Source organism: Narcine bancroftii, chromosome 3 (assembly GCF_036971445.1).
Source record: "Narcine bancroftii isolate sNarBan1 chromosome 3, sNarBan1.hap1, whole genome shotgun sequence".
In the NCBI taxonomy this organism is placed as follows: Eukaryota; Metazoa; Chordata; class Chondrichthyes; order Torpediniformes; family Narcinidae; genus Narcine; species Narcine bancroftii.
In genome coordinates, this window is record NC_091471.1 from 278,395,219 (window position 1) to 278,409,067 (window position 13,849).

Here is a 13,849-nt window from a genome sequence, read left to right on the forward strand (position 1 = left end):
CCACAAGACCTTTCTCCAGAATTTTGCAGCTGTGGCGGGTGAGCAGTGTAAGAAGCATAGCCCCCACGTTGAGGATTGTTAACAACTGTTTTATTTGAATCAGCGCGTGCCCCTTTAAGGGCAGCGTTGGTTCAGTCACGCCACACTGGAATTATGACTGAGGAAGAAACCTCGAACGGCGCCATCTTTCCAGGGCTGCCCGGCCACATTACAAGTAGGGCTGGTTCGCCCTGAGTGAGTGCACTGCCACACCCCCCACCAAAGAATCGGCTACGTGTCATGCCGCTTGGGCGGGCCGCCTCTTCGCTTGGGCCTGGCCGTCTGCACCAGCTGTGGCAAGTCCAGATGGGCCGCCTTCAGGCAGTCAACTGTAAACAGTTCCTCCCTTCCCCCAACGTCCAGGGTGAAAGTTCCGCCGGACCGGTGCAAAACCTTGTACGGCCCCTCGTACAGGAGCTGAAACGGTGCCCCCTACAATCCCCTTCGCACAAAAACGAATTAGGCAGAGTCGAGCTCCTTGGGGAGGTGGACTGGCCGGGTGCCATGGAAGGACGGAGGTGGGGGCGATAGGGAGGCTAGTCTCCTGCGGAGGTCCGCTAGCAAGTTTGTGTCCATGGTTGCGGTGTCAGGTTCAGGGCTAAAGAACTCACCAGGCAGGGAGAGCTGTGCATCGTATACCATCTCCACCGATGCGCTTGCAGGTCCTCCTTGGGTACTGTCCAGATCCCGAGGAGGACCCAGGGTAGTTCGTCCGCCCAATTGGGGTCAGCGAGTTTGGCCATGAGTAATGCCTTCAGGTGCCTGTGGAACCTCTCCACCAGCCCATTGAACTGCGGGTGGTATGCCGTGTGTTATGGCAAAACCCAGGGGTTTTGCCATCTGCGTCCACAGGGCAGACATGAACTGTGCGCCCGTCGCTGGTGATGTGTGCCGGGGCTCCGAATCAGGCGATCTACTGGCTGACCAGAGCCCTGGCGCACATTTCTACAGAGGCCTCCTTGATCGAGATAGCCTCGGGCCATCTCGTGGCGCGGTCCACTACCGTGAAAAAGTAACATGCCTCCCTGGATACTGGCAAGGGTCCATCGACATGGATGTGCTGGAACCTACAAGCCACCGAGTTGAAGTGTTGGATGGGGGCCTGCATGCGTCGGTGGACTTAGGAGGTCTGACACCTGTTGCAGTTCCTGGCCAGCTCCACAACCTCTTTCTTTAACCCGTGCCATATGAACCACTCCGTGGCCATCTGCACGATCGTCTTCACTGCCAGGCGAGCGAGGTCATGGGTCATGCTGAAGACTAGCTCTCCAGTGCGGCAAGATTATCGGACGCGACGTACCTGTCGAAATGTCACAGAGCAGCATGTCTGGGCTGTTGGGCACTTGGACGCCTTTGAGTTAGAGGCCTGAGATGGCGGTACGCAGGGCTTGTGTCTCTGCATCGTTTCTCTGGGCCTGAGCCAGTTGAGCGTAGTCCAGGTCGGGGGGCGAGAGTGTTGATGGCTGGGCGTGAGAGTGCATCCACATTGTCCTTGCCGGCCCTGTGCCAGATGTTGGTGGTGAACTCCAACATGTACGAGAGGTGGCGCTGTTGTCTGGCAGACCACAGGTCCTTGGCCATTGCCAGAGCCTGGGTGAGGGGCTTGTGATCCATGAAAACTAGGAACAGCCTGCCCTCCTGAAAATAGCGGATGGCCAGGTACAGCACCAAGAGCTCCCAGTCAAAGGCGATATATTTGAGCTCCGGTGGGCAGCTGTTTGTTGAAAAAGGCCAGCAGGCGCCATTGTCCGTCGAGCCACTGTTCCATGAACCCCCCCCCCCCCACTGCTGTAGCTGAGGCATCCACGGAGAGTGCCGTGTACTCCTCCGGCCATGGATGCGCCAGCAGTGTTGCGCTGGCCAGGGCCTCCTTTGTTGCCATGAACGCCTTATCTGGCTCTTCCGGCCAGGCCAGGGTTTTTTCTTTGGTGGCCATGATCGCGAACAGTGGGCGCATGGTGTGAGCGGCCCCGGGGATGAACCGATGGTAAAAGTTCACCATCCCCACGAACTTCTGCAAGCCTTTCAGGGTGGAAGGTTTGGGGAAGTGTTGGACGGCCACCACCTTCTCCGGCGCCAGGGTGGCCCCAGCCGCCAAAATGGTGTGCCCAAGAACTGGAGGGACTCTCTGCCGAACTGGCATTTGGCCACTTTGATAGTGAGGCCGTAATCTGCCAGCTGGGCAAAGAGGGTGCAGAGGTGGGGTTTGTGCTCCTCATGATTGTGACTGGCAATCAGTATATTGTCCAAGTACATGAACACAAAGTCCAAATCCTTTCCCACCGTGTCCATGAGGTGCTGGAATGTTTGTGCCACATTCTTTAGATCGAAGGACATGCGGAGGAACTCAAAGAAGTTAAAGGGGGTGATGATGGCAGTCTTCCTCACGTCGACTGAATGCGCCGGGATCTGAAGGTATCCTTGCACGAGGTCCACTTTGGAGAAAACCTGTGCGCCATGCAGTTTGGCAGAGAAGTCCTGTATGTGGGGCACCGGCAACCTGTCGGGAATGGTTGCATCGTTCAACTGACAGTTGTCCTCGCAGGGTCTCCAGTCCCCAGACGCCTTCAGGACCATTTGGAGTGGTGATGCCCAGGCGCTGTCCAAGCACTGGACTATTCCCAGCTCCTGAAGCTTGGAGAACTCCTCTTTTGCCAGCTTGGAGAACTCTTCTTTTGCTTGCTGGAGTTTTTGGGCGGCAGCCTTCTGGGCCCAGCATGCAGCGGGGGGGCCTTGCGTGGCGATGTGGTGGAAGACCCCATTCTGGGGCAGGTTGACATTGAAGCGCGGCTCCAAGATGGCGGGGAATTTGTGGAGGATGCTGGAGAACTTGACCCTAGCGGCGGCTATGGCGGTAATTTCGGGCCTACAGGCATCCAACCATACGGAGTGGAACGTGCGGGTGTTGACCAGCCTCTTGTCTTTCATATCGACCAGGAGACTGTGGCCCTCAGGAAGTCAGCCCCCAACAGCGCAGTGCCCACCGAGGCCAGGACAAACCTCCACTGGACAAACCTCCAATGGAATTTCTCCCTCCCAATCTGGATCTGTGCCCTGCGGGTGCCATAGGTCCTGATGTCGGAGTCATTGGCCGCCCACAGGGTTAGACTGCGAAATCAGGTGCGATTCCCTAAGGCTGTTGGGGAGAGCAGAATGAGTATTTCTCAGCCCATGTCCACCAGGAAGCAGCGGCCAGTGGAACTGTCAGTGACATGAAGGAGGCTGTTCACATGGCCAGCTGTCACAGCCATCAACGGCAGCTGGCCTGGTAGTTTCCCTGAAAACCACAGAGCTGCCAACACTTACGGGTTTACGCTCCCCAACACTGGTGGTAGAAACACCAGGCCGACTGGCTCTCCTCCAGCTTGGTCTTGGGGGCAGCCTGCTGGCGGCTGGGTCCCAGTCGTGTTACCTGGTTGAGGGATGCCTCGTTCTCCCTCTTCGTTCGCCAGAGGGCATCCACATGGGTCGCTGCTTTTCACGGATCTGAGAAATCCTCATTCGTAAGGTGCAGTCAGATGTCCTCCGGCATTTGCTCCAGGAATATCTGGCGAAAGAGAAAACACGGCTTGTGGTCTTCCGCTAGGGGCAGCATCTCTTCCATCAGCACCAAAGGACTACGGTCCTCAAGTCCATCCAGGTGTAGCAGCCTGGAAGCCGGTTGCTGGGGAGTGAGCCCAAAAGTTCCCAGCAGCAGATCCTTGAAGGCGGTGTCCTTGCCCACAGCTGGGGGGTGGTGGAGGAGGTCGTCCACCCTCGCTACCGTGCCTTGGTCCAGTGCGCTCACGACATGGTAAAACATTGTGGCCCCTGTGGAGATGTTGCGAAGCTGGAATTGCACTTGCACCTGCCCGAACCATATTCTCAGGCGGTGGGTCCAAAAGGGGGGAAAAACTTGATGGAGACAGCATTAACCTCTGCCAAATCCATGTTACTTGAGTCCAGAAAAATATCTGGGCTCGTCAGGGTCACCACTGTGGTGGTGTGAGCAGTGTAAGAAGCACAGCCACCACAAGGGTCATTAATGACTGTTTTATTTGAATCAAGCGCGTGCCCCTTTAAGGGCAGCTTTGGTTCGGTCACCACATGCATGATGAAGTCAACACGTTGCCTGGGGCGCGCACCACGCAGGAGTTTTGATTGAGAAAGAAACCCCCGATGGCGCCATCTTCCAAGGGCTGCCCCGCCATGTGGCGTTACAGGCAGGGCCGGTTCGCCCTGAGCGAGTGCACCGCCACACAGGCTCTTTTAAATACTACTTGGCAAACTGTGATCTGGCCATCCTGTTTCTGTGACAAACTAATAGTATGCATCTTGCAGTGAAGACTTCAGCAGACAGTAGCCATTGTCGTATCCACACCTGCCTCCTGAGGAATGTTTCTGATCTGTCAGACAGCCATTTGGGGATTTTTCTTCATGACGATGAGAATTCTTCTGTCATCAGCAGTGGAGGATCTTCCTTGGAATAACCAGTCTCTTTGCGATTACTGAGCTCACCAGAACACTTTCTTCTGACTGACATTCCAAACAGTTGCCTGTTTGGTCATTCTAATGGACGATGTCTCTCACTGTTTTATTCTTGGTTTTCAGCCTCATAATGGTTTATTTGACTTTTATTGGCACAACCCTGGTCCTCGTGTTGAAAAATGGCATCTACAGACTCCAAAGGTGATCAAAAGCTTAGAAGCCGAGCTCTCTTATACTTGCACCGATGAAGCAATTAAACATGCCTGAGCATTCACATACACCTAGGAAGACAAATGCTCCAAACATTATGATGCACTGAAATGGGGGAACTATGTACAAAAAAAACTGTAATTTCTACATGGTCAAACCAAAATGTACACAAATAACCTTGAATAAAATCTGGATTGTGTACTTTAATTACATGTGAATTGTTTGATTACATATTTAAAACTGTGGAGCACAGTAGCAAATAAAGGAAAAAAATGACTAATCCAAACATTATGGAGGTCACTGTATGCATATGACAATGACCTCTCATATATCAACATTTGGTCATTACCAAGAAATTTTGATGTGCATCTCCAACCAGAGAGAGGGCAATTGTCAAACTTTAACATCAATTACATCTCCCACAGTAAAAATCCTGGTGGGTGGAGTGAGAGTCACAAATAACGAAACTAGTCCAACTGAACTCACTAAGGCAACAAGGGGCGGCACGGTTGGCATTGCGGTTAGTATAACACCTATACAGTGCCAGTGATGGGACCGGGTATGGATTCAAATCCTACACTGCCAGTGAAGAGTTTATACATTCTCCTCTGTCTGCAGGGGTCTTCCTCCCACCCTTCAAAAATGTACCGGGGGTTAACGGGGTGTAAATTGGGCGGCACAGACTCATAGGGCTGAAGTGCTGTATGTCTAAATTTTAAAAATTAAAGAGGGGTCAGAAGCCTTGGTATACTGTGGCAGGTGAAATCGCACAGCAGCATGCCCAATAAGACAAAGATGAGTAAGGAAATTACCTCAAATATCAACTCATATTTTGATTTGCAGTTGTTTTCTGGTTAAAGTACTAGAAATGTTGTAATGCCGGTATTAATATTGTAAAAACAATAATCAAGCCTTGCCATTCTGTTAATAGGTCAATGAAGGAACATTTTTAACAACTGCTACAAAACAAAATTTTGCTTCTAAATATTTCATGCAAGTCTCATCAGTTTACTTTCCAAGTTATTTACATCAAGATATCCAATGAAGGGGTCTGTGTCACGTGATGACATGGGGTAAGACTGCAAACCCCTATTCTCCTTGAAAAAGTTGAAGAAATCAAAAGGTTGAAAAAGTTTTTAAAAATGAAGTATTTGAAGATTTAAAGAACAATTTAAAATTCCTCCAAAGAAAGAAAAAACAGCTGTAGTAACACGAGAAACAGCAAGAAAAAGATCAAAATAAAGAAGAGAGGCCTACCTTGAGGCAGGATTCAGGAGGTGTGCATGAGGTACTGGCCAAGGGAGACAAGCCAGGAGCTGCAGAGACCTAAGATATTGCAGTGCGAGGTCTCTCCTGACAATGGCCGCCCACTACAGGTGAAGCAGTGACTCTGCACATGCGCGACGCCTACACGCGCAGAGTGCAAAAACAATGGAGGCAGTTTTTAAAAAAAAAAAGGCTCAAGAGGCTTCTGATGCCAGTGGACAAGAACAAGAAAAACACTGAACAAAGATTTATGGAGAGAATGATGGGGAAAATGAAAGATATTTATTTCTACAACTGTAATGAAGAATTACATGGATAATTTCCAGCAAACCATGATGTTATTAATGGAAGAAGTTAAGAAATGTGGAGAGAATACAACTGAAAATAAGAATTTTACAAGGAAAGTGGAAAAAATTATGCAGCAGGCGGAAAGAAGATTTGAAATTATGGATGAAAAAATTAAAAGGAAATGAATTTGAAATTCAAGGCATTAAAGGAACAAATGAAGATACAAGTTGAAACAGCTGCAGTAAAAGAACAATTAATGCAAAAAAATGTATTTTAGAAAATTTCAGTAGAAGGAACAACAAAGATTGTTGGACATAAAGAAGGCAATGAAGGAAAGGAAATTAATAAGATTTTAGAGTGTTGGATTCCAGAAACTTTGGGAGTAGCTGAATTTCAGGGAGACATTGAGATTGAGAGAGCACATAGAGCACTGAGAGCAAAGCCACAATTAGATCAGAGACCTCGTCTGATACTTGTTAAATTTCTTCATTATGAAGCAAGAGAGAAGATCTTGGAACTGGCAGCTAAATAGGTGAAAGAAAGACAGTTACCTTTGATTAATAGGAGTAAGATTTTCTTTTACCCTGATACAAGTTTTGATTGGTTAAAAAAAGAGAAATGAATGTAACGCAGTTAAAAATGTATTGTGGAAAAAAGGTTATGCCTTTGCCTTGAGGTATCCGGCAGTTTTAAAAGTTTTTGTCCCAGGTGGGAAAAAAGCATACACCTTTGCCTCATTAGCCTCTATATTTTTTTTAATATATAAAGGTGTATGATGATTCTTTGCCAGCAAGAGAGAGGCAGGTGGCTGTTGATACTTAAAGGTCCTTATGAGTGTGAAAAAATCAAGATGTAACTGAAAATTTAGAATTTAATTGAGAGGAAGCTTTTAATCTACAATTGATCTATATATGTTTTAAAATATTCTTGAATGAACAGTCATAATGCAACGGAGGAATGTATTGTATTTTGAGTGAGTTAGTTGGGAAAATGGAGCTGACTGCTGTAGAATCATATGAGCAAGTGTGGTTTTTAACCACAACCCATACAAATCAGGGAGTTAAAAGCCGTTAAAGCATCATGCGTCTGGGGGGGGGGGGGATTTCTCTTCTGTTGTTTTTTTTCTTGTACACTTAGATTAATTAAGAATAATACTAGATATTTTGCTAACACTGTGGAAGTGGGAGGAGTGGGAGAAGGTGGATGGATGGACAAAAGATTTTAGAGGTACCTGAAGGCAGAGAAATTAAAATTTGCTGGTATTAATATAAATGGAATAAAGAATCAAATATAACTGAAGAAATTACTAGTATATGGGGAAAAAAGTAGATAAAGCTTTTTTGCAAGAAACTCATTTGTTGGAAAAGGAGCATCAAAGGTTGAAAAGAGATTGGGTTGGATTGGTATTATCATCTTCATTTAATTCAAAAGCTACAGGTTTGGCAATATTAATACAAAAATTTACCAATTAGAATATTAAATACTACTACAAATATAGCAGGAAGATTCATTGTCAAATTTATTCAGAATATTGGACCTTATTGAATGCAGATGATGGAAAATTTATGCAAGACATATTTATGCAATTAATGAGTGCAAAAGGAGGATATTTCAATTTTACCTTCAATCCAAAGTTAGATAGATCAGGTAGTAAGATTATAAAAGTAGCTAAGATTGCTATGGATTTAATGAAAGATATGGGACTTGTTTGAAGAAGAACTCATCCAAATGATAGAGACTATTCTTTTAAGCACAAAATATATTCACATATAGATATGTTTATAGTCTCTGCACAGTTACAAGCTAAAGTTCAAAAGGTAGAATATCAAGCAAGAGTTTTATCTGATCATTCACCTTTAATTTTGTCAATTGCATTGGAGGATGAACAAAACATAGGTTATAGATAGAGACTTATTAATAAAAAGATTTTTGTGATTTTATGAGACAACAGATAATTTTCTTTCTAGAAATTAATGAAAATTCAGTAATGAATTATTTTACTATACGGGATTGCATGAAGGCATATTTAAGAGGTCAAATTTTAATGGGTTATAAAGAGATGGCAGAGGAACTTAATCAATATTTTATGTCTGTCTTCATTATGGAAGACATTAGTAATATCCCGGACAGTCAGAGGGTTCAGGGAGTAGAGTTAGATTCAGTTAGGGTTACTAGAGAAATTGTGCTAGGCAAACAAAACGGATTAAAGATTGATAACTCTCCCAGGACAGATGAGGTGCATCCATGGGTTTTGAAAAAGGTGGCTTTGGAGATTGTAGATCCATTGGCGATGATCTTCCAGAAATCTATAGACTCTGGAGAGATTCCAGAGGATTGGAAGATTGCAAATGTGGTTCCACTGTTTAAGAAAGGTGGGAGATAGAAAAAAGGAAACTATAGGCTGATTAGTCTGACGTCGGTGGTTGGGAAGATATTAGAGTCGATCCTCAAGGATGAAGTGATGAAATACCTAGAAATGAATGACAGGATAGGTCCAAGTCAGCATGGTTTTTTCAAAAGGGTAGATCCTGCCTGACCAACCTATTAGTTTTTTTTAAATTTTTTATTGAATAGTTTCAAAGTTATACATAAAAAAACAAAGAAAATACAAAAAAAATATATCCTTCCCTCCCCCTCCCCTTAACTAAATTAAACTAAACTACCCCCTCCCTCCCCCACCCCAGAGCCTTAAACATACAACAAAGGGTATTAAATAATAACTGTTTGGTGTGCCAACTATACACAAACCATTTATAGCCATATATTCTAAATAAGGACCCCACATTTCAACAAAAAATAATTATTTCTTAAATTACAAGTTATTTTTTCCAAATATAAACACAACTGCAATTCATTATGCCATCTTCATACACTTAATTCCACATCGTTTTTCCATGTAACAGCTATACATTTTCTCGCTACTGCTAACCCTAATCGTACAAAAGCTAAATATGGTTTATTCATCCGTAACCTCACATTTAATACATTCATATAACCCAATAAACACATCATTGGCTCCAATTGCAGATCTATTTTGAACCAATCTCTCAAAAACTTTACAACTTTCTCCCAAAAAGATTAAACTTTTTCACATAACCAAACTGAATGTATAAAAGTACCTCTCTGTTCCCCACATTAAAAACACAAGTCAAACTAAATCCATATCTCTTCAATTTGTCAGGAGTTAAATATAATTGATGTATAAAATTATAATTAATCATATTATACCTTAATTTTGTAACGCTATCAGTACATATATTCAACCATTCTTCCCATGACAAAACAATATCTAAATCTTTCTCCCATTTCTCCTTCATCTTGTATACATCAACTTTCTCCATTTTCTCCTGTAACGGACTATACATATCAGTAATAAACCCCTTCCCTTTATCTGCAATTAATAACTCAAACTTCGTTCGTCTTGGCAGATCCAAATCATGTCCAAAATTTATTTTCAAGAAATTCCGAACTTGATAATAAGCAAATAAAGAATTTGGCAAAATACCATATTTTTCCCATAATCTATTAAATGTAGAGAATCTTACTACCTCAAAGCAATCCTAGATCATACCTATTCCTTTAATTTCCCAATCTTTCAAAAAGGGATTATGTAAAGAAAAAGGAATTAATTAATTTTGAAATAATGATGATTTTATAAATATTTTCCCTTTAAAACCTATAAATTGATTTCATTTGTACAAAATATTCATTATATGTCATAATACAGGTAATCTAAACATTTGTAACAATGAAGGATTCCATTTATAGATAAAATGACTAATATTTTCAGAAACCTGATCCATCTCAATTTTTGCCCATCTTGGGGGTTGCTCAGTATCAAATAACCTATTAATGAATTTCAATTGCGCAGCTTCAGAACAATTTTGAAAATTGTAAACAACCTAATTCATAATGCCAGGTTAGTTTTTGCATAGAAACCCTTGACAATTTACCTTTCCATAAAAATAACCTAATTACCTTATTCATTTCCTTAGAAGATTTCTTTGATACTGCACTCAGTTTTGATTGTAAAAGATATTGTATCTGGGGATAAATATTCAATGGTAAATCTTTCCACCTACATAAATCAGCTTTAATCTTATTCAATAACAGTATATAATTTAAATTATATAAATCTTGATATTCTTTATTCACCACAACTCAAACATTTTATTTTACTAGACCATTTACATCTTGTAGTTTGCCTACATTCTACATAGTCTTCATCAGATATAGGTAATATCTCACTTTTTTCCCCAATTAACTTCATAGCCTGATAACATTCCATATTGATTTAACAAGTTTTGCAAAGACTTTAACAAATCTTTAGGATATGTCAAATATATCAACACATCATCTGCACACAAACTAATTTTATTTTCCCGTTCTCCTACTGTAATTCCTTCAATACTAAAATCCTGCCATATAGCTTGAGCCAAGGTTCTAATAAAGCTATACAGAGAATGAAAAATTGTTTTTTTAGGTTCTTTTTTATGACTTTTGAACAAATTATAGTATGAAACAATTGTATTATTTTGTATTTCTTATTTCTCTATCAATTTAAAATATATTTTAAAAGGGAAATTAGATGTGACTTTAAGAATTTGTTAATAAAAGCCCATCCACATCACCCACTCCTCTCAATCAATAATTAGGAGATGCAATAGTTATATCAAGGTAACATGATTAGTGATTAATATAGTCCTGGTGTTTTATTTTTTTTCTTTTTCTTTCTTGGGGAGGGGGGTTTTGGGAGGAAAAATATAAAAATTTTCGTATCATCTTGTATTATCTATATATAATAGAATTGGTATTGATACAAGTGATAAATAAAATTTTCAAAAAAGATATCCAATGAAGTTTGACAATAAATTCTGATCCATAAATAAAAAATCTTTTTACTTTAATTTTTTTGACCATGAAATTGCATTTTGAGTGTTCAGTACACTTTGAACATGGTCTCATATTCTTGGATGTTGACATTTTGCAATTTTTAAATTGTAAATATTCATGGTAATTTCTAGTTTTAAATGTTGATCTTAAATAGTGACTTAAACAGAATTGTCCTCCATATGCAGAATGCTATAGAATTTGAAGTCCAAGAGAGGAATGTTGATTTGGCAAAGTACAAAGGAAAATCCCAATTTAATGTTGAACCTCTAACCTAATTCAAAAGGAACTTAAAATTATCTTAATTCTTAGGGAAGTGAAAACAAAACCTCAAAGCAACAACCTCTGTACATATTCAAGCTAACTAGTTCCAGCTTTGTGAGAGAAATAAAACTGCTTGAAAGCAACAGAGGTTAAATAAATATTCTTCTATGGTAATTTCAAAATTCAATTTATCCCCATTTTTCTTGTCCTTTTCCAAAAAGCAAGGATCATTCGATGATTCAGGCAATTATACTATGATATGCAATCATTTGTGTTTTGCCAAATCAACATTCCCCTCTTGGACTTCAAATTCTATAGCATTCTGCATATGGAGGACAATTCTGTTTGAGTCACTATTTAAGATCAACATTTAAAACTAGAAACTACCAAGAATATTTACAATTAAAAATTGCAAAATGTCAACATCCAAGGCTATGAGACCATGTTCAAAGTGCACTGAACATACAAAATGTAATTTCATGGTCAAAAAAATTAAGTTAAAAAATGTTCTATTTATGGATCAGAATGTATTGCCATGAACAGGCCATGAAATGTGTTGTTTTGTGCAGCATTACAGGTGCAAATATTGCTAAAAATTATTTTTTTTAATAAATCAGTGGAAAGGAAGACAAAGTAGCATAGTACATAGTTCATTGCCCACTCAGAGGTCTGACAGCAGAGGGAAAGAAGCTGTTTTGTGCTGCTGGGTGCTCGTCTTCAGGCTCTTGTACCTCCTTCCCGTTGGTAGCAGCATGAAGAGGGCATGGCCTGGGGAGTAAGGGTCCTTGACAATAGAGGCTGCTTTCTTGTAGTCATCCTTGATGGAGTCAAGACTAATACCTGTGATGGCAGGGTTCACAACTCTGTCATCTTTTCCTATGCTGTCCATCGTCACCCAAGCACGAGACAGTGGTGCAAACCGTTAGAATTTTCTCCATAGTACACTTGTAGAAATTTGCAAGTCTTTGGTGACATGTCAAATCTCCTCAAACTCCTCACAAAGTATTGACATGAAGATCCTAGGACAGATCTTCAGAGATAGATGCCTCGGTATTTGAAGTTCTTAATCCTTTACACTGCTGACCTTCCAATGTCGTCATCTTCTGATTTCCCCCTCCTGAAGTCCACAATCAGTTTTGCTAACATTGAGTGAGTGCACAGTTCCTGTTGTGACACCACTCAACTGGCTGATCCATTTCCCTCCTGCACACTTCCTCATTGCCATCTGTGATTCTGCTGACAATTGTGGTGTCATTGGCAAATTTGTAGCTGCCATTTAAATTGTGCCTGGCCAGAACCATGTAGAGAAAGAAGAGCAGTGGGCTAAGCACACGCCCTTAAAGTAAGTCTGTATTGATTATCATTGATGAGGAGACATTGTTTTTCCCATTTGTTCTGACTGTGCTCTTCTGATGAGGAAATCAGATGAACAGAAGCAAATCTAGCCTTTCAGATCCTGAGAATATCCACTTCTTCCCAAATGTTCAAGGTTCACTTTATTATCATAGTAATAAAACAGTGTCATATTACATGAAATTTCTTTTTGGATGCAGCAAGGCAGACAAATTTGCCACTGTTGGCAATAAGAATGAGGTCTGTGGGTAAAGACTCTGCTGAGGTTGAAGATTTCAGCAGGGATTCAATGGTACAAACTGTATTACCACAACAGACAAAGATATTACATATAAAAAGGATGGAGAGAGCTGCAGTTCGTGCAAGAAAATGTTTTTCTTTATTTTTGTTTCAACATCTCAAGGACACAAATTTACCAGACCTTCCAAATCATTCCTGCTCTCCCCAACCCAGAATAAAAAGTTAATTAAAAATAATTTTTGAAGGCCGTGTTCAAGTAGAATTTGTTTTGGGGCTTGTAATGGAAGCATCCTTAAAGCAATTTTTTTTAAATAAAAAGGTATATGTGCAAGATAAAGCAGAGTCCTCTTATTTAAGAATCAGACAAAAATAGTTTGGAAATGCTCCACAACACATTTATGAGGAAAAATGCTTCTTCAGGTGGAATTCAGTCATAACCCTGCAGATTGTAGCTTCACCACAATGGCTTATCATCCATGCACATGTACCAAAACATCCAAACTTGCAGTTTTTAAAAAAATTTAGACATACGACACAATAACAGGCCATTTCGGCCCACGAGTCCATACCATCCAATTAAACCACCCCTGGTATGTTTCAAACAGTGGGAGGAAACCAGAGCCCCCGGAGAAAATGTACAAACTCCTTACATACAGCATGGGATTCAAACCACTGACGCTATAACAGCGTTGTGCTAACCATGCCCAATATTGCAATAGCTTCCCAGGTCATCTGAAATGAATATGCAGGGTGGTTTAGGAAAGTGGAGGATGCATGGTTTTGACTATGCAGGTTTCCCCACAAGGGGTCCAGTATCTTTCTACATCCTTTA

At 41.7% G+C, this 13,849-nt stretch overlaps 1 protein-coding gene across 6 annotated transcripts in view; it reads right to left on the reverse strand.

The window, feature by feature from the left end:
• Positions 1–13,849, reverse strand: part of usp22 (ubiquitin specific peptidase 22) — a 308,536-nt gene that overhangs the window by 251,770 nt on the left and 42,917 nt on the right. Inside the window, exon 1 of one of the 6 annotated variants that reach the window (XM_069928253.1) lies at positions 10,249–10,310. The exons of the other annotated variants lie outside the window; for them this stretch is intronic. Coding sequence (XP_069784354.1) covers positions 10,249–10,257 — 9 coding nt within the window. The 5' untranslated portion in view covers positions 10,258–10,310. Of the gene's footprint in view, positions 1–10,248; positions 10,311–13,849 lie in introns of those variants that run through there. 6 annotated transcript variants of the gene reach the window in all.